Source organism: Arvicanthis niloticus, chromosome 23 (assembly GCF_011762505.2).
Source record: "Arvicanthis niloticus isolate mArvNil1 chromosome 23, mArvNil1.pat.X, whole genome shotgun sequence".
In the NCBI taxonomy this organism is placed as follows: domain Eukaryota; kingdom Metazoa; phylum Chordata; class Mammalia; order Rodentia; family Muridae; genus Arvicanthis; species Arvicanthis niloticus.
The window spans coordinates 5,913,835-5,941,194 of record NC_133430.1 but is presented as its reverse complement, the minus strand read 5'-3'; the positions used below and the strand labels follow the sequence as shown (position 1 = coordinate 5,941,194).

General features: G+C 53.5%; 2 protein-coding genes across 7 annotated transcripts in view; both read right to left on the bottom strand.

Annotated features, from left to right (window-relative positions):
* Positions 1–798: 798 nt before the first annotated feature.
* Nudt14 (nudix hydrolase 14) lies at positions 799–16,884 on the bottom strand. 2 transcript variants are annotated; one of them, XM_076920983.1, is made up of 5 exons: positions 16,594–16,884; positions 5,348–5,391; positions 4,841–4,905; positions 4,413–4,650; positions 799–1,114 (listed from the first exon to the last, which is right to left on the bottom strand). In XM_076920983.1, exons 1-5 carry the CDS (start codon positions 16,867–16,869, stop codon positions 874–876), a joined length of 864 nt encoding a protein of 287 aa, XP_076777098.1. In that variant the 5' UTR covers positions 16,870–16,884; the 3' UTR covers positions 799–873. The 2 variants fall into 2 exon arrangements, with proteins under 2 accessions (XP_076777098.1, XP_076777099.1); XM_076920984.1 differs by lacking the exon at positions 16,594–16,884 and adding an exon at positions 7,966–8,126.
* Positions 16,885–19,766: 2,882 nt separating this feature from the next.
* Brf1 (BRF1 general transcription factor IIIB subunit) overlaps positions 19,767–27,360 on the bottom strand; it is a 51,820-nt gene continuing 44,226 nt past the window's right edge. For all 5 annotated transcript variants that reach the window (XM_076920978.1, XM_076920980.1, XM_076920977.1 and 2 more), the window contains one exon: positions 19,767–27,098. In XM_076920978.1, the coding sequence (XP_076777093.1) occupies positions 27,061–27,098 (38 nt within the window). In that variant the 3' untranslated portion in view covers positions 19,767–27,060. The remainder of the gene's footprint in view (positions 27,099–27,360) is intronic.

The window sequence follows — 27,360 nt, the reverse complement described above, 5'->3', positions numbered from 1 at the left end:
CAACAGATCCATCAGATGCTAGCCCAGCACACCGTTCACAGACGGATCCTAACTATGTGCCTGTGGCTCACGCAGCAGGGTAGGTGGGACAGGGTGCTCTTTTATCTATGCGAGGCACTCTGGGGACCTGTACAATGACTCTAAGCTATGCATGTAGCCCCACCCTCAGGCCAGAGAGCCTTAGGTCAGCAGCACTGTGAGCTGTCATATTCCTAAGGCAGTTCTGCACAAGAACCAGGCTGCCCACGCCAAGATGACTGCCCTGGATCCCCATGGTGACCTAGCCTACAGACATGACTTATTTCCTGCAGGCCAAGTGAGATCCCCTCCCAACTTCCTATGGCCCAGAAGTCATGGAGAGGGTACTAGAGACACCCGATACAGAACATCACCAGATCTGAGTTCCTGGGCAGTGGGAGTGTGGTTCTAGCCCAGCCCCAAGCATGGCAAGGACCCTGTTTCTGCCCAGATCAGGGAGTACACACTCTCCGGAATGTGCAGTAATGTGCCCATTTCCTCTCAAATGAGGCCAGCCTGTCCCCACTCTTGCAGACACAGTTCATGGTATGCATGTGAATAGTGGCCCCATTCAAGGCTGAACACCCAGCCTGGTCCACTCATGAGCTGGCTATTCTGTCTGACAATACCCCAGGCTTGTGCCAGCCTGCTGACAGCCATCTGCCTCCCAGAACATCATCCACTTGTGCCATCGGAGGACGAACAGAGGGCTTATATGGAGACCTTGCTACCCTCCGAGAGGTGTGTTCCTCACCCCAGGTCACATGTTCAAAGCCAGCGGACATGAGTAAAATTTATTGAGTGTGCAGGGCAGGAGTTTGAGTGAATGGGATAGAACTCTCTAGCCCTAGGGCCTCACTGGAGACTCAAATGGGGAACCACCTGGCTAAAGAACCAAGAGATAGCAAAGATAACACCAAGAGTCTTGGGGATGTCAGGGTTGTCTGCAAAGGCCTGGGCGTCATCCAAACTCAGATGGACCACTTCGATGAGTTCTCCCTCCTCAGCCAGGCCTCCACCAGGCCCCCCTCGCTGGGCATCTGTCACCTCTGCGTAGAACATGGTCTGCCTGGAGCCAGTCAGTCCTACTCCAGACCTGTCAGGTAGGACAGGGAATGTTGAGACACCACAGTGGCCCTGCCAGACACCCTGCTTCCATGCTTCCTTCTCTGGCTTTCTGGTGGTCAGAACCCTACTCCTGGTAGGTATGTCCAAGTAATCTGCCCCCTACCGTGGGCAAGCCTCATGCATGTTGGGTATGCCAGCTATCATGTGGCAGATGGTAGACATCAGGGGAGCTAAAATGATTTTTAAGGTGAATTTGGTAACAGGGCCGGAGAGGTGGCTCAGCCATTAAACTGTCAAGATGAATATGACAACTGACATTTAGAGGAACACAAAAATGTCAGAGGCATCTTACATATATCATGGACCCAGGACCTGTTTGGCTAGCTGACTGAATTCGTCCTGAGCGAGATACATGGATAGGCCTGGCCTGACTAGGTGAGCTCACAAGACAGCTTCATGCTCAAAATCTGAAGAGGTCTGATACTCTCTGCTAGCACAGAGACCAGACAAGCCGCTGTGCTGTAAGATGACGTGGCAAGGTACCTGCAAGCATCACTAAGATCTGAAAGTGGTTCCCAGCTAACAGCTAGTCAGGAAATGGCCTCTATCCCGTAGACCTAAGGACCTGCTACCTTTGCACCTGGATAGATTGTGAATGTGGCAGGCATCTCTGAATGTAGCTTATGAGACCCTGACAGGACGATCAGGGACCTTGGACACAGACTTCAAATATACAGAAGCCATGAGGTCACAAGCGAGTGGTATTAGAATTTGTGATAGGCCCCTGTCCAGGACTGCTGCTGCCCAACCAGGGCCTTCAACTTCCATAACTGCAAAGGCCCAAGCCAGCCCTATTCATATCAGGGTCTTCTGATTGTCTGGGGAGCCATGGATTGGATGTGGTGGTGGAAGGAGTTCATAGAGGGAAGAACAAGCTGGAACTACTCAAAGCCTCCCAACCCCCAAGAGGAGGACCCTCACCCCAGACAAACCATGACCAGCCACCTCTTTATCCCCACAGACCCCTACCTGATAACTCACTTTTCTGGTAGTCATAGCTGCACCTGTCACTGAAATCAGCCAGTCTGTGCAGCCTCTAGCCTCAGTTTCCCTAACTTACAAGGGAGACAGCTCCAGCCTGTAGTCTGGAGGCTACCTCCAGCTTAGGCTGGTTCTAATCTCATTTACATCACAAGGTAACCACAGGCACTGGGCTTCCCTGGGCCTAGCCATCTATGATTATCAAGAGAGTGGACTGGTTTACTTCTGGGTTTTAGGCAGGGACCCAGACTGCGCATATACAGAAGTCTTGAGGTCACAAGCAAATGGGTGGGCTCTGGTCTGTTCAGTCCCCATAGGGGCCACAGGGACAGGGGCTCTGATATCATTCAGCCTTACCCTAAATCATGCTTCTGCACAGCCAAACCGCCTCTTCAAAGCATAAATATGAATGGATGTTCAATGCCCAGAACACTCAGAACAGCTCTCTAGTATCTTCTTCAGTTACGACACAGCCAGAGGCCCTGCCTATGAAACCTCTCAAATGTCTGCCAGGACATCTACACAGACCTACACACACACACACACACACACACACACACACAGGCACATATACACACACATACACACAGAGACACACATACACACAGACATACACACACAGACACACATAGAGACACACACACAGACACACACAAGCAGACATACACACATATACACAGGGACACACATACAGACACACAGACAGACACACACAGGCACATACACACACATACACACAGAGACACACATACAGACACACAGACATACACACATACAAACACACAGACAGACACACACACAAACAGGCACATACACACACATACACACAGAGACACACATACAGACATACACACACACACAGAGAGACACACACAGACACACAAGCAGACATACACACATATACACAGGGACACAGATACAGACACACATACAAACACACAGATACAGACAGGCACATACACACACAGAGACAGGCACATACACACAGAGACACACATGCAGACACAGACATACACACAGAGACACACAGGCACATACACACACACACAGAGACACACAGGCAGATACATAGACATACACACACACACACGCACAGAGAGACACACATACACACAGAGATACATACAGACACACAGACATACAGAGACACACACATACACACAGAGACACACATATAGACAGACATACACAGACACACATACACAGACACACATGGAGACACACAAGCAGACACACACATATACACACACATATACACAGAAACATACATACAGACACACAGACATACACAGACACATACACACATAGACACACAAACACACACGGAGAAACACAAGCAGACAGACACATACACACACACATACAGACACACAGACATATATATACACACAGACACAGACACATACAGACTTCCCTCCTGCCTTCAATCCCTGTCTGTCCCACACACAGAACAAACTCCTATCATGGCCAGGCTCCTTAGATACCCCCCCCCGCCCTAAACACTGCCATGTTGGACCACTGGCTGTCCACATGGAGGATGCAGCATAGGGCACAGGCCAGCCTTTCAGAAGTAAGATAATGAACACTCTGGATCCAACATGGTCCAATCACAGCTTGGTGCTACAGGGTGAAGCCAGCAGGGATGAAGGCAGGAGGGCCCTGGCTGAGTTGAATGTGGCAGGGACTCTGGTCCTTTTTGGTTGGGGGTGGTCAGAAGTACACAGCCTTGTTGGGGGGTGATGGGCACCATAAGACCTTCTTTCTGCCCTCAGACCTCAGCAGGGGTCAGGAATCCACACAACATCCTGAGGCAAGGGGTGGCTTCCCATGAGGAAGGCAGCCCTGGCTGTCTGTCTGAGGGAGGCATGAGTGGCTGGCACCTGGGCTTCGGTAGGGGTAGTCCCTCCTCCTTCTCCTCCCCAGGACTTGTCCTTCCCTCATTCCTGAGCCACCGGCTGAGAATAGAGCTGTGCCTCACCCCACCCCCAGCGCCCGGTGCTTAATCCCACAGGAAGTGGGGCATCTGTCCACAGCAGCTGCCACCCGGAGCCCAACCCCACATGGCTGGGGCTGAGGGTAGGGGCACAGGGTTAGCATGCTCCAGAACCAGCCCAAGGGCCCCAGGTCTGGCCCAGTCTAGGAGCTGAGGCATGGTTCACCAACCGTCTTCCAGTCCCATGCCTGGACACCCTCGCTTGAGGACAGGGTTCTCATCCACTCCCTGACAGCCGCTCTTATCCCTTGGACCACACTTGACAGCATTCCACCCTGCCAAGCCTCCTTACATGTACGTGGCAATTCTGCGCAGATCAGTGGGGACCAGGTGATAGCCACATTCTTCCCAAGCCTCCTTGCAGGCCACTTCCTCCAGTGAGAGCTCAGGCTGGTCCACAATACCGGCACAGAGTTCCACCATCACTCCCGCTGAGCCAGGCAGTGTTTGCTGAAGTTCTTGGGGCTGGTCCTGGTTCACAGTTGTCAGAGACCCTGGGAAGTGACGCTCTACCTCGCCTGCATATACAGCTGGGATGGGGGGAAGCACAGCCACATGGTCATCACCCCGGAGTAATCTACTCTGGGCCAGGCATCTCTTGCTGAACCTCAGTTTCCCCTGCAGCCACCACTGTATCAGCATCCAGACCCTTAGGATCAAGGGCCTGAAAGCACACTACAATTCCCCACCCCCAATCCCTGTCCACCCAGCTGGTCTCACCTGGCCGGAACTGCTTCACCAACACCAGGCTTCTCTGAGAAGAGTTGAACATGAGAATAGTCACACTGTATGGGGGGAAAACAAACTCAATAAAGACACACACCCCTCTCCACAGAGCCCTGTTCTCATCCTCCTTTTCTCTCTCCCTTTCTTTGACAGGCCTTGCTCAGATGGGAAGACCACACAGTCAGGCCAGGGCCCTGACCTGTTCCAGCTCACAGGACAGGGGTAGGGGAGACAACAACTAGGCAACTGGGGAAGTGGAGGCCCCTGCTGGCCAGTTTCCCAACTGCCACACCCCCATGCTCTGTATCCTGAGGAGTAAGATCAGTAGATCTTACCAGCAGCCTGCCACCAGGGGCCTAGTGTCCCCAGCTACTACCTGACTTAGCCACCAGGTCACAGGGACATGAGGATCAGAGACAGAGCTGAGATGGAAGGTGTTTGAAGACACTAAGAAGAGCAGAAACTGGCGAGTTCCCCAGCGGCCAGGCCAGCCCCTCTCACCTGTCATGTGTCTTCATAAAGTCCCAGGACTTCTGGACACCGTCCTGAAAGAGAGACAGCGTAGCAACCAGGAAGGGTGAGCGGCGGCCAGCAACAGATGGAGGAGCACGAGCCAGACAGACCCACTGTAGCAGCTCCCAGCAGGGAGGCCTGCTACCTGCCTACACCCTTGAGGAATGGGGACTTGTAGCAGGTGGAGGTGGAGGAGACTACGCAGGAGGTCAGAACAGCCTGATGTTCTGGGAAGGGTAAGGCAGAAAACCTGGGCAAAGGGCAGGAAAGGCATTTCGTGAAGACAAAGGACTACAGAGACCTGTGCCGCCACCAAGTGTGGGAAGGAGCAAGGAGGAGTCAGGACGAGCAGATGTGCTACCCTTAGGCAAGGAGGATTCCAGGTGGGCAGAGCAGAAGTCACTGATTCAATGCTGAAGCCCCTGTGGGCCACTGGACGGCTTACACTGCAGTTGTGGATCTGCGCGTGTCAGATGGATGGTAAATACCTGCCCCACCCTGTTTCAGGCTCATGCTGTCTCTTACACATCCCACAGGCCTGCTGCTCCTGCATGTGGGATAGCACTCAAGAAATAATTAAGGTGGGCCCTGCAGTATGGAGCAGCCAGAAAGGATGTCAACAGTGCTTTGTATATACGGTTGGGAAGGTCCCACCAACCCCATCATCAAAACGCCACTTGGAAAGACAGGCTGCCTGGGGTGGGGTGGGGTGGGGTGGGGGGGTGGGGGGGGCGGAGCCAGCAGAGACATTCCTCCCTGAAGGGTCTCTGCTGGGGGTGGGGGGGCTGGACTTATCTATCCCTGCCCCCACCTGCTTAGCCTACCTCTGGGTCATTCATGAGCCCTGCCCAGCCCACAGAAGATGCCAGGGCTCCATCCAATCTGCATAAAAAGACAGGAGCCTGGGTCCCAGAGAGAGTGTGTTGCCAGGCAACAGAGAGGGAGGACACTGATAGCCACAGGGCTTCCATAGGTGGAGAAGGGTATGGAGTCTCACAGGTAAAGGTCTCAAATCAGAAAGGTTGACTTAAGCCTGCAGGCAGAGATATCCTGGGAGGGTAGCAGCAGCCTGTTTCCAGGGGGAGAAGAGAGCCAATGTCCTGGACAGGTCAGACTGCCCAGGAGGCCGCTGAAGCACCACCTCAAAAGGCGAGCCCAGGCCTGCCCGATATCCAGCCACCCAGGCAGGCTCCAAAGACGGCTACCCGCCCAGGCTGCAGTGAGCCTGTCTTGCCTACCCCCACAGTTTTCCTTCAGGTAACATCCTAGGTAACTTCCAAGGACCCTCCTGACTCAGGATCAAACACTTTGTCAGAGTTTGGGAAGGGCCAGAGAAGCTGAAACTGGCCTTGGGGGTTGAGACCGCTCTAAGAATGTAGCAGTGAGCATATGCTGTAGACGGCCACTGCCGCTCTCTACCCATGGCAAACACAGCCCAGCCCAGAATCCCTCAGCTCCTGAGGAAATGCTACCCCCACCCCCCAGCTATGACTATGGTGGGCCGCTGCCTGCTCAACTGAGCTCTGATTACCAATGCCATCAGGGGAAATGTGCTGATGAGCTGCCAGCCAAGACTGAAAAAGCCACCACACAGTAACTGCCAGGAAGTGAGGGAGTGAGGACTAGCCTGGACCATCCATCACCCACCAGAACCCCAGGTCCTGGGTATGAAAGAGCCACAGCTGGCCACCCCATGACAGCAGCCAGTGAAAGGGAAAAGGAGTGTGACCCCCCATGTCTCTACCATTGTTCTTCAAGGGACTCCAACTGCTCCCCCAAGCTTGTACTACCTCGCTGCACCCTGGGAGAATTCCCTATTCTCGGGGTCGGGGAAAGGACCTCTACACAGTAAACACACCAGAGGGGATTTTCAGGCTGGGGGCCAAAACACTGGTGAGAGTGGGATTGCTGGGCAAACGCCAAGCCCTGTGTGGTTTGATCTAAGCTGAAACCCAGTCAGGGCTACATTGCTCAGGTCAGGAAAACAGTGCATCAGACAGCACAGAGAACGGAAATGGGCAACGCAACAGGGCCTACTAGACAGGGCCATGCAGGGTAGAGGAGAGAGATCACGGGGTAAGAGGAAAGAGAAGAGGCAGCAAGTAGGTTCAACACATGTTTTCTGTGTGCCTACTATGTGCCCCGCAGTTCCATGTGAGACAGCCATGTATGGCCCTGTTGTTCTGGGAGACACCTGGGAGCTGCGAAAGGCTGAGCAGAGGCTTCTTCGTGGCAGTAGACTTGAGTAAGGCTTGAAGGAGGAGCTAGAAGGAAGGCGCAAAGGACGTATCTACAAATGTGGGGTTTCCCAAGAGTTCTTCCTGCCCTGATACCCAAAGTAATCAATGGTTCTAACTGCATAAAAGTATCGATGGGCGGTCAGAAATGGAGGGCCAGTCAAATCTTCCTTGGAGGAAAGAGAGATGCTCCTTGCGCGTCCTTCCCTGGCCATTCCGGCTTGACTGACCGGCGGTCAGGATTGCAGGAGGGCGGAGCTCAAGCTCTGAGAATCCGCTCAGGGCGGAGTCCTGTGCTCGGGGGCGGGGCCGGGGTCGCAACCTAGGGTTTGGGGGCGAGCGCGGAGACACGAGAATGGGGCAGATCACCTGGCGGTAGTGCAGCGTGAGAGGCCGCAGGTAGGGCGACTGGGTGCAGAGGCCCACGGCCACCCCCTCGATGCGCTCCATGGTGGCGCAGAGCAGAGTCTTCCGCGGACCGAGGCAGGCGGGCGCGTCTACGCACTTCTGGGCATGCCCAGTGCATGCGCGGGGCGGGCCGGAGGGCGGGGTACAGAGTCCAGGTAGCACCTGCAGAGAGCTGCTCGTGAGGGAGGCACTTTAGGCAAGTCCCCAAGTCGGCATAAAGGGGACGCGAACTGTGTAGGGTGGAGGGGGGCTTCGTGGTACATGAAGCCTCCAACGGATAGGAATCAGAGGAGAATCACCGGGGATGGTGAGCTGAGCGGGTGTCTCTGCTTGCTTGTCCCTTGTTAGTAACAACCCCACACCCTTCCCAAGTCTGGGGAGCCAGGGCGACCACTGAAGTGTACAGAAGGGGAGACTAGGAAGAAGACTTCTCTCAGAACAGGTTTGAAGAGAAAAGGCTGGTGAAGGGAGGCCCCAGCCACGTAGAGGCTGACCTGACCCTGTCTGAGAGAAAGTGCGACTTCCTGACTCTGACTGTTCTTCACAGAGGCCATGTGGCTCCTTTCCACGCTGCACACATTTCATGCCAGCTGCTCAGGGCCTCAGACCTGCTCCATCACAATGTCAATCCAGATGCATCCAAAGTCCCAGGCCACTCCAGATTCAAGGGGAGTTGACTTCATTATATGGGACACATGGTTCACAGAGCCATTCTTGAAGACTACACACACACACACACACCTCTCCTAAAATGCTGTACTTTCCAGCTTTGGCCTGGCCACCTAGTATCCTGGAGGTCAGCGTGACCACCAACCGAGAGCTCCTTTAGTCTCCCTCTCCCTAGAGTGTGTGTAGACAATAGGGAAGTCAGAGTTCTCAATGCTGTAACCAGTTGTTCAGGCAAAGGTAGAGGTTAAAGGGCCTAGTGTCACTAGCCGGGGGCTACCTGCGCTCACCCAGGAGGAAAACATGGAAGCCCCCACAACTCTACAGAAAGTCACTGTTAGTATAAGCTGAGGTGGCTAGGGTTTCTGGGATCCCTGGGTCACAGCAAAGGGCTACCTGTGTGAAGGAACAAGCAACATGTCTGTCCAAGGGGCTTTGGCCAGGGCCCAGAGTGGTGCTGTGAGGTAAGTGGTCATAGTCACCATGGGAGGGTGGTCACAGTCACCATGAGAGCAATGCAGGAGCCCGGATGGAGAGGGGTTTGTCAAAAGGGCTTGGGGTGGAGTGGGAAGGCACCATGCTGCCAGTGCCCAAGGCAAGAGAAGCCACCTCTATGCTTGGTTGGCAAGCCACTTCCCAGAGTTCCAAAGACCCCCATCGAACACACGTCCAGGACAGTGCAGACAGCACGAGACACGAGGCCACAAGTCAGCGTTATTCGCTTACACAAGACAGACTTCTGTAGAGTCAGTTCAGGATGCTGGGGCTCCAACACAATGTCCCTGTCTGGGGTTCAGGTGTCTCCAGACTTGCCCCTCAGGTCCTAGAAAGGCTGCCTCTGCTGTGTGGTCTATCCCTTACCTCAAAACCAATGTTGTTGGCTCCCTGCCCTCTGACCATTCTGCTGCTGGACTCTGGACTCTGCCTCCGTCTTCTCAGGACTATGATGCTATGATCACTAGGGCCACCCTCACCTCAGGATCCTCAAACAGTCACACCTACAACATTCTCTCTGCCTCTTTAGGCCCCGTGTAAACACAAAGCAGGCACACAGTAGGGCAGGTTCTATACCCAGAGAGCTGTTGGACACTGATGGTCTGACCTCTGCTGGCTCAGGGATGGAAGAGGCTCTTGGGCAGTGTGCAGCGTCTGGGCGTGTCTAGATGGGTGCTGGGTTCTGCCAAGGTTCTGTGTTTTTCTAGTGGGGTGAGAGGAAGCCTGTGGGTCTGGAGACTTGAGGATCCCAAGACAAACGGTGGCTGGAAGGACTGAGTCAAGAGTAGGAGACCAGGTGACTAGGGAACTCTGTCGGTTTGTAAACCGGCAGAGCTGAGGCCCTGTCCTTATCCTCCTGTGTCAGCTGTGGCAGAGCAGACACATCTGTGAGAAACAGCCACCCTCGGCTCTCTCCACACCACCCCATCCCAAACAAGTCACACCCCGCATCACTTGCTGGAGTGTGCTGTACAAGGGTGACCGGCTTGGATCGGCTTTCTCCAGCACCAGCAGGTTGCTTTGCTGTCTGTCTCCAGAGGCTATTTCCACCAACCTGTAGGCGCTGAAACCTTGACGGGACCTCACTTCTGTCTGCCACCCTTGTGCTGGACAAGGGTCTGGGTGCTGTGCTGGCTGGACCTTCCAAGTGCCTTGAGGGTGGCTGGGTTAGAGTTGCCAAGGATCTGGGGATGCAAGGCCAAAGTCAAAATGACTTCCAGGATGGAGAGAGGTGAAGTAGGGTTGGCCCCCCGGGCGTGGGTGGGGCTAAGGCTGGTGAAGCCACAAGCCTGTCCTTCCCTTCTCTCCTCTCCTCTCCTCTCCTCTCCTCTCCTCTCCTCTCCTCTCCTCTCCTCTCCTCTCCTCTCTTCTCTTTTGGTTTTTTCGAGACAGGGTTTCTCTGTATAGCCTTGTAGCCTTGTAGACTCTGTAGACCAGGCTGGCCTCGAACTCAGAAATCCACCTGCCTCTGCCTCCCAAGCGCTGGGATTAAAGGCGTGCGCCACCAGTGCCTGGCAAAACCTTTTCTTTATAATTCTGTTTTATAATATTTTATAAAACAGCTTCCACTCACTGGACCCCCTATTTTCTCAGTCTTCTCAAGGGTCCGGAACTCCTCACCCATTACCAGTCTCGCACGTGCTAGGATTACAGTTCTAAGCCACCACACTGGACGCAGAACACATTAAGGTGTTTGCTGTTTTGACGACGCAAGGCTGAGGACCTGTATTCAATCTTTGGATCCAGATAAAAGTAGGAGAGAAGTGACTCCAAAAGTTGTCCTCTGATACCCCAAGGGGCTGTGTGGCCCCACCCCACCCCCACCATCATGCACATACCTGTATGAACATGAGTGCCTCTCAGAGTTGCCGCTGTCTTCCTACATTCTATCTTCCTTGTTTATCTTCCTTCCCTCCCCAAGAGCTGCTGAGATTATAGATGTGCAACCTGGCTTCTGTGTGGCTGCTGGGATCTGAATCCAGGTCCTCATGTTTGTGTAGGGAGTGCTTTACCCACTGAGCCATCTCTTTAACCCCTCAGATTTCCAAGAGAAATGGATCTCTTACTACCAGCCTTGGCCTCAGCCATCCCGAGCACGTCTCGGGCATGCAATGCATGCGTACTCTCAGACAGGCTTGATGAAGACTTGCAGCAAGCTTCTTAGAGTTAAGAGTGAAGGACACAGAATCAGGATATTGCACAGGTTTTCTGGCCCAAACAGCTGGAAGGCAGCCAGTGGAGCAAAAGCAGGTTGTAACATTCTACTACGGGGTGGAGCCTGGGGCTTTGGCCTCTTCTGACTGTGTGGCATCTCAAGGGACATGGGTGTCTACAGCACAAGAATGGAGTTGGAGCCTTACCAGGCACCAAACACAAAATTAATTCAAACGGATCAGAGGCTTGGACAAAAGAGCTGAAATTTAAAATTCCAGGGGTGGGGGTGGGGGTAAGGAAGGATAGAGATTCATGACATTTAACTTGTTGGTGACAACCAAAAGGAAAACAGGCAGACTGGACTTCATGAAAATGTAAACTGTCTGTGCATCAGGATGTGACTGTGAATGGATGGTTGAATAGACAGTTGAGCACTGTGTGCAATGGTCGATCACTAGGCCTTCCTTATGGGGAAGGAGAGGAGACAGTGCCACACAGGAGGAGACTGGAACGAGCAGGCAACGGAGCCATGTGCTTCCATCCACGTCGGGTCCCTGGAGCAGTCAGATTGGCAGGTGCAGGAGACAATGGGGGGAGGTGGTTGGGAAGTCACAGATTGGGACGGTATTTTAGTTCGGGATGATGTCAGTGTTCTGGAAGTGAACATGTTGACACTGAGCTTAACGCCACGGAACTACACACTTGAAATTGGTTACAATACAATGCCCAGGCGTGGTGGCACACCCCTTTAGTCCCAGCCCTTGGAGGCAGAGGCAGGCAGATCTACATGAGTTCAAGGTCAGCCTGCTCTCCACATGAAATTCCAAGACAGCCAGGACTACATAGAGAAGCCCTGTCTTGAACCCTACCCCCCAAAAGGGGGATTTACAATGGAACCTATAATCCCACACAGGAGATGTGGAAGTTCAAAGCCAACATCTGCCACATGAGACACTATCTTAAAACAAACTTTAAAAATGTGATTATAATAGATGTTGGGTGTGCTTTAAAAAAATATAGTCTACAGTCCCAAGGTTACCCTTGAATTTTCAGCCATCTTCCCCGCAGACTTCCAAATTAAAGTGCTAGGATAACAGGTGTGCATCATGTAGGAACCATCAATGGTGAATGAGCTACGGAAGAAGTCACCAGCTGTGGGTTTATTATTATTATTATTATTATTGTGTACATAAAGCACGGCTTTTAATTTTGCTGTGGCATGTATTACTTTTTCAATTAGAAAGAATCACTCTAAAACACTGAAGATGAAGAGCACTGGCTTGGTGTATTTTACTGCCATGGAGACATTGGAAGAATGTGAGGAGGTCATTGTGTGGCAGGGTGGATTTTGTGTCAGAGGTGAGGCAGAAGATGGAGGGTGGGGGGAATCACAGGGAGACGTGGGATCGAGGTAGCAGGGAAGAGGTTGAGCAACACATTGCAGGAGGACCCCGGACACCTTGGTTGTGTCACTTCAGTTGTCTCCTCCATTCCCAAGAGGTAAGGTGAGGCTGCTGAGGCCTCCCCATCATACCCCCAGGGCACCATAGGTGGTCTCATCCCTCCTAGCATGTTCTAGCAGGCTCTCTTTGGGCAAGTGTCCAGCTCTGGGTCACTCTGTAGGGCCACCTCTCTTGGCGAATCTTTCCCAACATGGCTAGTCTTCTAGCCCATGCTGCTGCCCGCAGGGTCTCTTTTTAGGCCCCTTCAGTACACAGGACACGGTCCTGCTTTCCGCACTAGGACTGGGCTCCCTCCAGCTGGCCACCTGTTTCTGTGAGCTGATCTCCCCACATGTCACAGTAGACTCTGGGTCTCCAGGAGACAGCTGTGTTGTGGACTCTGGAACCAGGAGCCCCGGGTCTCCCTGCATGTTGTCTGGCTGTAGACGGTTCTCACCTGCCCTCAACAGCGCTGTTCTGTCTAAGGAAGTCTGGTGACACCAGAGGGGTCTAAGAGTGCTTGGGTGCACACCTATCACCTACACAAGTTAGGCCAAGCCTGCGAGTCTGTGTGGTGGTGAAAATGAACACAAGACCTATTTGTGCTTCTGACATCTTTAACCTGCACCTGAAGCAGGTCCAGGTTCTCCCTGACCAGGTTTGGAGACTCTCCAGGCAGACCTCGGTGGTGTGGACCCTGTAGACAGGTGGCCAGGATCTGGGCTTCACATGAAGTTTAAAGGGTAGAGCTCAGAGAGGAGAAGACAGGGGTGTCCCTTACCCTGCTGGGATGCGCAGCCAGAGGAGAGGTATTGGGGTAAGGGATCAGGCCACCTGGCTCACTAGTTACTTCTACCCTGCACTGCTCCAAGGATGTTGACAGGGGGCGCCAGCATCCCCAACTTTCTATGAGGCCTTAAGTCTTGTGCAGTCTGTAAGTCACAGGTGAGCACCTGAGGACCAGGTGACACTACTCTACTCTGCCCCTCTTCCTGTTAAGTGCCCAGCTCCATCTCACAGCCATTACAGGGTTACTCCTCGTCACAGGGCCTGGGCAGACTCGGAGCCAGAGTGAACAGAGGCTGGGGTCTGCAAGACTTCTTGCAGCAGGCAGGAGCTGCTGGACAAACTGCACAGTATGGAGGGAAGCCCCTGCTTCTCCTTCATTCCTGAGTTCCTCTCCTGTGTGTCGGCAGCGAAGTGACCTAGGCCCCCATCCCACAGGGCACCTTCCTTGTGGATGTGCTCCTGCTACCTCAAGCTAGTTGCTGGACCAAGGCCCCACATTCTTAACCTCGAGGTGCCCCTGGGTCTCAAAGGGAAGCAGTTCAGCCCAGCGCGCTAGCCTGCTGGTTTCTGCAGGAGCCCACCCGGAAAGCACTGGCCGTGAACAATGCCTGTGTGTGATGGGCTTTCCCTCAGTGAGAGAAAATAGTTCCATAGAATGGCAGTTTCCTGCATTTGTGCCTGGGCCTGAAGGAGTGACTCATGTTATGGTCCAGCAAGAGATGGCCCCAGAGCTCCTCCCCACCCCCAGCTCCTAGGCAAAGCAAAGGTTCATTTTTCCCTGTAGCCCCTGCCATCTTGGGCTTTGACTCTTATCCCAGCACCATGAATTGCCCAGGCTGGCAGATGACATAGGGGCTTCCTAGTGGAAGCCTAGATTCAAGGGCTGGGGGAGGGGGAGGTCTAGGGAGAGAGGTCTGTGGCTCCAGCTCCTGGTTCTGATATGACCACTGGTCTCTGGACAGGGCCCAGTGATGAGGACTAGCCGTGGTCTGCATAGAAGAGAACAAACAGGGCTCTTGGAGTGTGGACACCCTGTGACACAGGAAGGGTGGGCAGTGGCAGCCAATTAGGACTTCATGCGGAGTCACTCTCTTCCACAGAGTCACTCTGAGTGGCACTATTGCCCTGAGATGGTTTTCTGGAGCAGTGTGTGCCGCTTCAGGAGAGCTGACAGCTACTCCAGTTCGTGGTGATACAGGGGAGTCTTTTCAGACCAGAACTGTGAGGACACAGCATGAAAGGATACCTGGCTCTTCTATTGCCATGTGACGGTTGTCACGTGGGCAGCCACACTTTGCCTCCCAGCATACTATGTGCTCTAGGAGACCACGAGCTCTGGTTCAGTCCTCAACCCATCAGGCTGCCTTCTCAGGTCTATTGCTAGTGTGGTGTATAGTCTGTGGGAGGAGGGTAAGGGACTCGTGCTACCCACCTACTGTCCCTGCCTGGCCAGTCCCACTGGACCACCTACCTCCCAGATTCTCTGAAACCTCATCTTAGCCCTCCTTTTCTTCCAATTCTTGCCCCTCTCCTAGGGGCTCTGTAGTACTCAGAATCGATGGCTCCAATCTCTTCTAGGCTGACAGTGATCCCATGACATGCTGCCTCTCCTCTCATTTCCAAGGTCCCTTGGCTCAGGCAGGGTTCTCCCAGCTTCTCCCTAGCCCCTCCCCCTTTCTCTCTCTCTGACCTTGTGACCTCCAGCTGCTCACATTAAACGTTTCCATGCTCCATTTACGGGAGTCAGTAAGGTAGGGCTTCCGTCCATAAAGGGTCCAGGCCTTTGAGAGTACCAGCTGTTTGTGAAGGACCGCTAGACTGTTCGGTGGGATACTGTTTGTCCATGCCTTCTGTCAGCACAAACTAAGCTAGACAAGACATGCCCAAGGCGTAAGGATCTGGTTGGGGCTGGCAAGGAGCTGGTTGGATGCCCACTAGCTCACCCTGAGCATTCTCAACCCCTCTGCACTGAGTAGGAAGTCTCTTCTCATCCCAGGGAAGCCTGCCATCCCCAGCTACTTGCTGTCGTTTTGTGACATCCGGGTGTCTAAAAGAATCCAGGACGAGCACAAGTGTTCTGGCTTTCTGGACAGTCGGGCTCTGCCCACTCGCCTCAGCCCGTTGTTGCCAACTCCTTGCATAAAATCCCGACTTGAAATATTAGCGTGCGATCCTGATTTCTGAGTGGGGACTGAGGTCTGGAAGAGAAATGCTCAGAGAGGAGGGCAAGAACTGTCTTGCTCTACACTCGGTGGTCACGGGCAGCTGAGTAAGGACTACGGTGGACTGTGGACCAGAGAGCTGATGCCTCTCTTCCGCTTGCCTCATAGTCCAGGTGTGGGCCCTCAAAAGAAATGAGCTGTCTATCTGACCGGCAGGACCAAACCAGCCTAAGAATCCCCACAAGGCCCAGGAGAGGGAGCGACAAGAGGACTCCATGCCACAATCCCTTTTCTAGTTGAGTCCCAGTGTATTCTTCCTGCAGAGAAGGCAGTGGGAGTGGAGTTTCCACGCCCGGATATCTGAGTTCCACCCGAAACAGCGGCTCTTAACTTCTCTGAGCCGGTGACCCTGTGCCCTGGAAGAGCAGGAGGCAGCAGACTTGGAAGGGGCACCCCAGTCTAGGGACCTTCCTCGGCCCCTCCCCCAGCTCTGTAAGCTCTGATCTCACGAACCCAGCCCCCACTACCGCTTCTCCAGGAGGAGAAATTCCGGCTCTCCCATCCACCCAACAGGCTGCGGACGGAGCCGAGCCCCCAAGACAGGACCCCAGGCAAGGCTGGCCTCCGCATTTCGGTTTCCTGCCGCCCGCCCCTTTCTCGGTCCTGCAGGAAGTGGCCGCCTCCTGAACAAAGGGGCCGGCGGACAATGGCCATTGAATTGGGCTGGGGCGCTCGTGCGGGGACAAGCCGCCAGATGCCTGCGCTGATAAGAGCCCGCGCGCCGGGCCCAGTAAGACACGGAACCGTGCGCGCGTCCCTTCCCACCATGCGCTTCCACGACAGCCCACAGAAGCGCGGTGCGGCAGAAAAACCATGCTCACCGAGGCCTGCGCGTGGGTGGCTGGGGACCAATGGGAGGTCGGCGCGCCCCGCTTTCCGACCAATCTCGGGAGCGCGCGGAGGAGCCGCCCCGCCCAGAGCCTGGCATCGCTCGCAGCGTCGGCACCACCTCTTCTGGATCCGCCCCTAGGACCACTAGTGAACGTCTCCTCCGGTGCTGCCCGGTACCTCTGACCAACTCCTGGCTCCTGTGTGGCTCTTAATAACTGGTGTGATGTTTTGAATTTTTTTTTTTCTCCCAAAGCCTCAGACGTCATCAGTGTTGATGCTGGGAAACGTCCTCGCAGGGCTGCGCTTCTCTCATATTGTTTTGGGTGGCAGGCAGTATCATCAGGTTTTCCTCAAAGGTTGAGGAGCCAAGCTAGCGGCTAAGACTCCAGGGGTAGGCGCACAGCAGTGGCCATGCTAGAACAGCACCGGCTCCAGACACTTCCTTTCCTTGCCACCTTTTACCCTTAACGCGAAAGCAGGGCCAGCCATCAGAAGCCAGGCCAGATTCCTGCTGAGGACTATCCAAGTAGATGCTGTGAACCCTCTGGGAGCATACCTAGAAAAAACACATCCTTGGGCCTTCTGCTTTGGAGGCCTGGACAGCTCACACCAGAGCCAACTCCAGAGGGGAGGGCAGTTGAAACTGCGTTTTTCCAAGCCCCAAATCCCCACCCTAACCTGAGGCGGCTCTAAATGAGCCCACAGAGCTGTGATTACTATACGTGGCAGGCATCTGTTGTACTTGTCAGGAAGAGCTCAGCTGTCCCAGAATGACAGAGCCATGGGGGAGGGACAGAGGTGGCAGCTGTAGGGGCCAAAGCCATAAATCTGGGGAAACTGAGACAGACTTCCATTCCTGGGTAGAATTTGCAGTCTTGGCCGACCCCAGGCAGATGGGACAGAGAAGGGGCTGCTTCCCTTGGCACTGCCCAACCCACAGAATTTCCTGCTTCCCCTCCAAGAGCAAGCAGCCCCTCCCCTAACAAGTTCCCTTAAAGCTGGCTGCTTTACCCCTCCAAAGCAAAAACAAAAACACCTGGAGAGCAGGATGCAGTGGGTGGGGACATAGGGACCCTCAGAGTCTGCTGAGATCTGAGAGGGCTCTAACTCAGCTCTGATGGAAGCAAGGTGTCCTGACCACCAGATGCAGAGAAAAGATGCAGCAGCAGCAGCAGCAGCAGCAGCAGACTGGGTTCAAGGAGCCAGTGCTGGGGAAAGGGCAGCACACAGGAATGGCACAAGGGTGTTGGAGTGCTAGGGGGTCAGATGAGACAGTCTTAGCCCATCTGCTCTACTTTTTGTATTGTTTGAAGCCATTATGTTGGCAGCCCTGGGAGAAGGGCAGCCCTGGCTGGGAGCATGCCCATGTGGTGGTAATCACCTGCCTGGGACCCCAGGAGCTGGATGGGAGGGACTTAAGACATGGTGCCTGGAAGACAGTGCTGGATGTGTGGCCCTGGTGAAGCGAGGACCAGGCTCAGCAGTTCCTCTGTGGCTCTGTCAGTAGGCAGGCTGGGTGGCTGTGGCCAAAGCATGGCCACGTGCTGAGGATGCATGGGCTGCACTTGTTGGGCAGCACTGAGGCCAGCATAGGTAGGACTTTGGGTGGGGCTCAGTAGACATCATCTGCAGTCACACCAAAGACTGGGTTACTAAGCCCTTCCAGGGATCGCCGCATCTCCTAGGTACTCCTCATGTAGCCTGGTTAGTTAGATACACCTGCCATATTCTTCTTTTGCCTCCTTGGCCCAGAATTATCCACTTCAACACTGCCCCTGATTAGGACCCTTCTCCTGGATACTTTGCACCTGCTAGTTCTCTTGTCACACTATTCAAAATTATAGTCAGACAGATCGTAGAACAAATGTGTCCTATTTTACGAGACATCCAGGCCAGGCTGTAGACACCTGGATCTGCAAAAGCAGATGCCCACAGGTCTCCTGGCCCTACCACTTAGTCTGCAGGAAGTGGGAAGCCCTTGGCTTCCAACCCTGCCCTTTATCAGCCTTCATGGCTTCCTGCCATAAAAGTGGCCGGCTCCCCCACCTTGGCGCCAGGACGTCGGGTCGGTGGTGACTCACCCATTGCCCAGCATGAGGACGCCTTGGGCCCATGTCCTTCTGCCTATCTTCACAGCACTTGTGCCTGGCCATTAGGTCTCACTCACAATAGGCTGGCTTCTCCAAGGCCTTCACAGCAGGGCACACCTCTGCTTCTGGGCCATGAGCTTAGGTCTGCTGGTCTGTCCCACTCCGCACCTCCTAACCAGAGACCCTTGCCATCCCTTGTCATGGGGTCCTGCCCATACCCCCGCCCCCCCCACATACACACTGTACAGCTCCATCGGCCTCACCCTCACATGCTTTCTGTTGCCACCCGAGTCCCAAGTATGTGGAGACCTCTCTTCTAAGACTGTTGTGCCCTGTTTTGGCCTGGCTCTAGGAAGATGTCCCAGTGTAACTCCTACACACATCCCACTTCAGGGCCTCAGAAGTCTCTCCTAGCTCCTTTCCACCCTGTGTGCTCCATCCCATGGGCTTATCTCTGAGCATTAGTGCACTGTTGGTAGCACCCTGGCAAAATTGATCCTCCCTTCACTGAGCTGTAGCCTTTGGCCAGCAGAGCTCAGGACTGGAGACTGTGTAAAGATGGGAGTGACGTTGGAGAGAGAGGCCCTTGGCCCCTACATCCAGAAGGCCAGTGGCAAAGTGGGGAAAGACAGGATGTTTGAGTCGGCTTTTGCCTACAGGGGAAAGAAACATTTCTCTCCTTTGTACAGGCCTTGTGTTCACCATAGAGTTCCTTATTTGTATGAGCTGTAAACCCCTTCTCAGGTCTTCCTGCCTCTGCCTGCCAAGCTGGAGTGGAGAAGGTTTGATGGTTGCTAACTTGACACAACCAGTCACCTAGGAAGAAGCAATGTTAACAGTAATTGTCTCCACAGATTGGCCTGTAGGCTTGTCTACAGGGTATCTTCTTGACTGTTGTTTGATGTGGGAGGGCCCAGCCCACTGCAGGCCATGCCATCCCTGGGAAAGTGGTGCTGGGTTAATTAAAGAAGCAAGCTGAGCAAGCCTTGGAGAGTACAGTGGTGAGCAGTGGTCCTCCATGGTCCCTACCCTCAGTTGCTTCAACGGTCAAGTATGATCGATCGATCGGGGAATGTAAGCCAAAAGAACCTTTTTATTCCTCCCAGGGTGGATCCCCTCAGCATGTTTAAATCACAGCAACCGGCTGGAGAGATGGCTCAAGGTTGAGAGCACTTGTTCCTTTCGCAGAGGACCCAGGCTCACTGCCCTGAACCCACATGGTGGTTCACAGCGACCTGCAACTCTTGTTCCAGGGATCCGATTCCCTCTTCTGTCTCTGCAGGCACTGAGTATGCATGTGGTACACATTCATGTTTGCAGGCAAAATGTTCACATAAAATTAATAAATCTAAAAATTAAAAGTCCTGAGAAAGCGAACTATGACTAGGGGTAGAACACCCATCTTCCACCTGGCCTGAATATGGCTGTGTACAGCCTGAGCTTGTGACAATGCTCCAAGTTCTCATTCTGAGTCACGGCCAATGGGCTGGTAAACCTTGCACATTAGCAGGAACATCCCCCAGAAGCCACCATAGCCTGGTAAGCCTGATTCCACCTCATCGTCCTAGAGACTTTTTTTTTCTGTTTTATTTGTGGTTTTTTGAGACAGGGTTTCTCTGTGTAGCCCTGGCTGTCCTGAAACTCACTCTGTAGACCAGGCTGGCCTGGAACTCTAGATATTTATTTTAAGATGGTTTTTCTGTGTGGCCTTGGCTGTTCTGGAACTTGCTATGTAGACCTGGCTGGTCTTGAACTCAGGGATCCATCTGCCTTTGCCTCCTGAGTGCTGGAATTAGAGGCATGGGCCTCCATCACCCAGACATCCTGGACTTTTCTGTTCAGAGACCCCTGTCCACTTTGCAGGCCCCTAAACATAACCCTACCAGAACCCATTTCTCCACTTCCCCATAACCCCCTGTCCAGATCCTTACTTGGGAGCAGCCCTGGACTTCTCCACCCCACATCCTGTGCTTGTGCAGGGTACTGCCCAGCTCTCCGGCCCATTCTGTTACTCCCAGAGGAAGGCCAGCATTTATGTGCTGGCACTCAGGTGCTGCCTGGCTATCTAGCATGGCCTCATTTCTCCCCCGCTGGCTTCTGCAGAGCTCCCCCTTTTCTGCTCTGTTTCAAACAGTCTCACTCTACAGCCTAGGCTGGCCTTGAACTTATATTAATCCTCCTGCCTCTGCTTCTAGCATTGTCCTAGGACCACTGACATGTGCCACCATACCAGTCTGCTTGTTAGATTTCTGTGTCAATGGATACATCATGTGCTAATCTCTCCCACAAGCAGCCTGGAGGAGGGGCTGGCTGTCCTCTGCTGTATCACTGGCTTTACTCTTGAGGCATGACCAGTGTCAGCTCTGTGAGTAAGTTATAAACGACTGAGAAATGTCTATTTTTTGAGTCTTTTTTTGTGGTTGGAGGGACTCAGCTAGTGGGGGGATAAAGATGATTGGGGCCTCAGGTGACCCAAGCAGCCAATCCAGCCTCTTAGCTGGTGACGAGACTGGGATGGACTTCAGTTTTTCTATTACACTTGTCATTGAAGCCTATGTGTGTGCAGACAGGGGAGACAGGAGAAAACCCCCTGAGGCACCTGCTTTCTATTATTCATTTATTTATTTTTACTTTTTAAGACAGGATTTTTTTGTAGCCCTGGCCTTCCCGGATTTCACTCTGTAGACCAGGCTGGTCTCAAATACAGAGATTCACCTGCCTCTGTCTCCCAGGGTCTAGCTCATTACCCATTTTTTTCCCTCTAGCCAGAGTACACTGCTCTCCAGTGGAGGGCACGTCTCTGTGGGTACTGAGGGTAGTGGTGCCTCGCTCTCCAGGAATCGGGAGGTGGTGCAGACTAGTTTCTGCAATCACTAGCACGTGCTCTTTAGGTGACTGTTCATCGGTGCTGACATCTCAACAAGCCTAAGCCATTTCTCAACACAGGGCCTGAAGAGAGCAGGCGGATCCTGCTTAACCTCTGCCTCCCAGCCTGCTCTGCCATCCACTACCAACACTAGGGTGCTTCTGCAAGGGCCAGTTCAGCTCCACTGGCCAGGGAGGCTGGGCACTGCCCAAGACATTCTGTGTGACTAGGCCATAATTTCCCTAGGCTCTGCCAGGCAGATAGCTACCCACAACTTACATATTGGGGGACAGTTCTATCTGCCTTCGGCTTACCAGACTTCAACCTTGGACTAAGCTAGGGCCTCCTGGGCCTGCCAGGCCTCTACCTAAGCAGCAGGGCAAGCCTGGGGGCTCAGCTTTGCTGCCCAAGGCCAGTAACACCTTCTCCATTCCGCTGCCTTCAAGCTGAGAGGGACACGAGGTACATTCTGCACTAGAGCTCTTGGGGATGCTTGGGAGTCAGCTCCTCTATGCTCCTCCCCAGCCAGAGTGAGCAGGAAGGGGAGGATGGCAGAATGAGGCTCAGGGCAGGCTGGATCCAAGGTCAGGTTGAGGATTTTAAAAGTGGGTGATGGTTGAGATGGGTTGGGTCTCACTAGTTTGGGGCCACTGCCCTCATGGGTTATAGCCAGGCCCATTGTTTGGGGACAATGGTTCCCCTGAGCTAGGTTCCTCTCCCAACAGGAAAACCATAAAGTCTGCCCATTACCACTGCCCACAGCCACTTTGAAGGCCCGGGAAGGCCTCAGGTGCCAAGTACAGCTTGGAGCCTGGCCCCACCCATCTGTACCCCTGCCCCAGCCCAGGCACCCTAGGGACCAGTTAGCTAACCCTTCAGGCATGTAGCTCAGGGTACAGACATAGGTTCTGACCACCAAGGAAACATGGCCCACATCACTGGGTAGAGCCCGGGAACGTGTTGAGGGCTGAGATCTCTCTCCACAGAGCTTACTCTTCACTGAATGGAGACCTCCAACCACTGTACCTAAAGCTGACTTGACACCTTGGTGTCCCCTAAGACGCAAGGGCATTCTGCAGAGTGGCTGAGTCCTGTGAATAGGGTAGATAAGGGTTAGGAAACTGGTTCTCAGCCATCCTCATGATGCAACCCTGTAACACAGCTCATGTCATGCTGACCCCCAGACGTAAATCATATTCACTGATACCACATAGCGGTAACTTTGTAATTACGTAATTTTATAAATGTGAAATTTGTAACTATGAATCATAAATCTGTGTTTTCCAATGGCTATAGGTGATCCTTGTGAAAGGGTTGTTTCACCCCTGAAGTTCTGACCCACAGGTTGTGAACCACTGGGTTAGAGGGTGTTGACTGTAGGGTAAGAACCTTAGGGCTAAAGAAGCCTTGAAGCTGTGTTGCTCCAGGAGCTGTGTGCCAGCCCATACCTCTGCCAGTCCTCTCACTAAGCTTGGCTGGTTCAGGGGCACTCCTGTTTATGGGACTGCAGGGTAGGGGTGGGGCCAATCTGCTATTCCACCCAAGCAGTGAAAGCCGCCCCCCACGCCCCCATGGTCAGCTTTGACTAAGTATATGTCCAGCAAGGTCCTTCAGAAAGTAGTGCTGCACGCAGCCACCAGAGGGCGCAGCCCAAACCAACCACTCAGGCTTCTGGCCAATTACAGCAATTCACTGCACGTCACTGATGTATCAGTAAGTCCTGTACCTCTGAGGTTCAGTCCCAGTGTCTGGCTTCTCCTCCACTTCACTGTGCCCCACCTACTTCTGCTCAGCTGCCACCCCCACCCCCAGTGGGGTTTACTGCCCACGGCAGTAGAAGCTAAAGGCTTGTTGGCCGTGGGCTCTGGTCTATGACTCACAAAGCAATGGTACTGAATATTAAACTCCATCTAGGTCAAGACAGTAGAGGCTCAGGCAACTACTGTCTTAAGTGTACACTCTCACAAGTGACTAAACTCATGCTTGCCTGTCTCTAGGGTAAGGTACACACCTTATAGGTCATATGACAGCCTTAGTCCTGACAGGGATAAGCAGATTTCCAGGACCTCAGGGAGCAGGCTACCTCTTCCAGGGTGCTCCCAGGGCTGTTTTGAGTAAGCCTGTTGCCCTTGGCTGGGCCCCTGCACTCGGAGGATGCGGATATGAGTGTGAAGGGCCACACCAGCTTCCAAGGAGGCTTGAGTAAGCTACAGAGCAGGACAGGAAGGAAGCCCTAATAGGTAACCGTGGGGGCACCCTCAACAGACAGCACCACAGCCATATGCAACACTAACCTGTACTGCACGTGTATGTCACTACACCTGGGTATAGCCACCCCTCACTCATGGGGTACAGAGACTACCTTTGTGGCTTCCACCCCAGCAGTCACAGAAATGGGCTGGACTGGGGGAAAGCCAAGCAGGTGTTTTGTCTCAGTGATCACAAAGCTTCCTCTGTCAGACACTCCCCTCTACACTGACTTAGGTAGGATACTGGGGTAGGCCCAGAGCTTGTAAGGGTTGTGGAGGGGCTGTAGGTCTGCAGGGTTGGCAGCCTACAGCAGATTACAGCTCCAGCAATCCAGTGGTGTTTAGGTGAAGGATAGCTTCACTAAGTCAAGGCCTTCCAGAGGCTGGCCCACGCTTGGCTCCCTAGACTGGAAGGACTCCCAAGAAACCACCCTAGACCTAGTTCCAGTTACCGCCTAAAACCCCTTTGTCCACGGCCCCTAACTTGGCCTTGGAAAGGGAAGGAGGGAAAGGAAAGTCCATTGGATCTGTCTGGTGTGCACACGTGAGCACTCAGAGCTCCACTGCGCTCTGCTGAGAAGACAGCAATCAGAGCCCAGGTTATCCATTATGCAGGAAACAGTCTCCAGGGGTACTGAACAGTCTCCCTCAGTCCCCCTTTACCTAACTCCTGTTTTACACTCTTAGAAGGGAGACCAGAAAGAAACTGGGTCTAACAGGTATCCTAAGATGCATGTACCCCCATGTACGACTATACTCCCTCACTAACACCGTTGAGGCCTTTCTTCCCTGGTCTCTGGAGATTCTTGTAGGGTACTTGCCATCTAGAGATACTCCAAACAGAGGCAAATATATCGAGCTGGGTCCACGCCCATTCCACGTATTCTTTCCTACTGGCACGGTGTATCCGTCCCTGGTCCTAGACAGGGCAAAGGATGTGCCAAACCCCAGTCTCCATCTTCTAACTAGGTATAAAAGGAGTGCCCCTCCCCACACAGGGCTTACCTCACTTCTCAGTGCTCAGTAGTGTACACCAGGACAAAGCACCTGAATCAGAAAATCCAGGTCCAGGGTAGGCTGGACTAGCTTCTCAATGGGCACAAGAGCCTTGCATGCCTATAACCTCTCACTCTGTGGCCCAGCTCCTGAAAGCATCCCCTAGTTACCTCTAAGGACAGGCACACACTCTACCAGGCCTCACATGTCTAGGTTTATCAGGAACCTTGCTGACTGCTACTGCATTGCCCCAGTGACCACCCAGTTTGCAGAGGATGGTGGCAACCACTAAATACTAGGTTCCTCAGTTTAGGGGGCTGGCAAGAAACTTGGATGGTACGTCCTACATGTAGTATCCCTTGCACCCCCCTCCCCTGGCAGGAAGACAGAAGACAGAAGAGGCTGGGAGATGTGAGCTATCTGGTCTGTTCAGCACTCAAGTGTGCCCACCACACAGGTCTCAGTCTAGAATGCAGGATCCAATGGACCCCTCGTCCCCTCCTTCCCTTTTCTAAGGTCCAGGGTAGTGAGGATGCTTCTGCCCAGGAGGCTACCTGAGGTAATGCTCTGCACTCTGAGAAGACTCCAGGCAGGGGGATTCTGGTGTGATAATCCCAGTCAGAAAAAAAAAAAAAAAAACACACAGAAATGGACTAACTGCATTCATAGTGGGGTCACACAGACCCAGTGCCTCCTTGAGCCTCACACTGGTGCTGCTGGTAGCTCAGCCACAAGGCTATGACCTCAGCTTAGAAGCATCTTACCCATTTCACGGCTGCCCTCTACTGGGACCTTCCTTCTCAGCACCTGGTCTCTCCAACCATGTGACCAAGGATTCCACATTTCAGGACCCTCCCTCCCCCCCACTTTGCTACTCACCTAGTAGTGAGCAACTCAATTACTTTACAGGGGCGCTCTGGCTTTCCCAGCCCTTCTCATTTCCCAGCACCGGCCTCTCTTCCGGCTGTCTCTGGGGCAGACAGGCACAGCTGGGGAGCAGGCCTCAGGCCTCCTCTCAGGGTCATTGTTTCTATTTCCCAAGTTCCTACCTCCCACCCCTCACCCTGGACTCTCTCCATGCCACAGGCAAGTCCTGCTGTATAAAAACAACGTCCTAAAACTATTCTCCCCTTCCACAGTTCTGAGCTCACTTCTGGGAAGGGCCTTTGAGTATGGCTCCACATTCCCACAGAGAATCCCAAAGCATCTTGTAATATTTCACCAAAATCACTTCCTACCTGTCCGGCCCATTCACTCTCATCTGCAGCTGCCCCAACTCATCACCTCAGGCCTGGTCCCCACCTCTTGATCTGAAAGTCAAGTAGTCTGCATCCAACGCTGCATCCAGGAAACAAGGCCAGAGTTAAATGCACCAAGGGTACTCTGTGTACCTTCTCATGAAGAGGCCCAGGAGAGAGCTTGCAGGCTTCTTGGCAGAGGGCTCTGTTCAGGCATACTAAAGGTTCATTCTAACTGATGGGGCAGGGCCAGAACTCCACATAGGTTGTGCTAGACATCAACAGAAAGCTGCATACAGGTGTACATGGTTTGCTGGTCTCCACTTTCTCGCTGCTGCTGCTAAACTTGACTAATAAACTTCCTGGGTCCACAGCGTATGAGTCCTAAGCAGGAGGCTGAGGCCTAGGATGCTCCTGGTGGCTCAAGACGGTGAGTGGACACTGGAAATGGCAGGGAGCATCCTGTCTGCAGGAAGCTGGTGCTGAAGTTAAAGGCAGAGACTCCAGACTATGGTCGCCTAGTATAGAGCAATAACTGCCACATGTCTCCTGCTTAACATCTCTCTCCAGGATGGGAAGGACAGGGCAGAGAGCACTGGCAGCAGGCTAAGAGCAGGGCTCTACCTCTTGACTGAAGCCCTTGTGCTTCAATTTCCTTGTGACGGGAGGACACAGTGTCCGCCTGAGGATCCCTGGTAAATAGTGACTAGTAGGCTAGCCCATGAAGTGGGATCAGACCTGACTACTCTCTACCATGTTTCATTACACATAAACACACAGCTAGTTTCCCTTGCCGGGCAAAAATATCCCTTACATTGCTCAAAACATGATTCCCAACAGTAAGTACAATGGTCCACAGTGCGGCCATGGGAAGAGAGCTGCAAGTAAGTGGGCAGTGCTTGACTGGTCGAGTGTCAGAAACCATGCTGTGAGCCGTGGCCCCAGGGCCCATCTGACACCCATAAAACAGATACACTTGGAGTCCAGCACCAGGACGCCACCTGGTCTTGAGTTCCACTCAGTAGCCATCATCCTCGTCACCATCACAGCCGTAATCTACAAAACAGAGGACAGCGGTGGATGTTCCGCCCCCAGCTCCCAGCACCATCCTCACTGCTCACCTCACAGGCCCCACCAACTGAAAACACCATTTCAATCTATCCCAGATGCCCTTAAGGATGGTGGACTGGCATGTACCCCGTGGGGCAGCCTTGGCTCCTTGCTGGGCACTACAAATAGTATGGCTAACCCATGACACTACTACATTTCTCTACTGGCTAAGCAGCCCCCCCCCCCCCCCCGACTCCCAACAAACCCA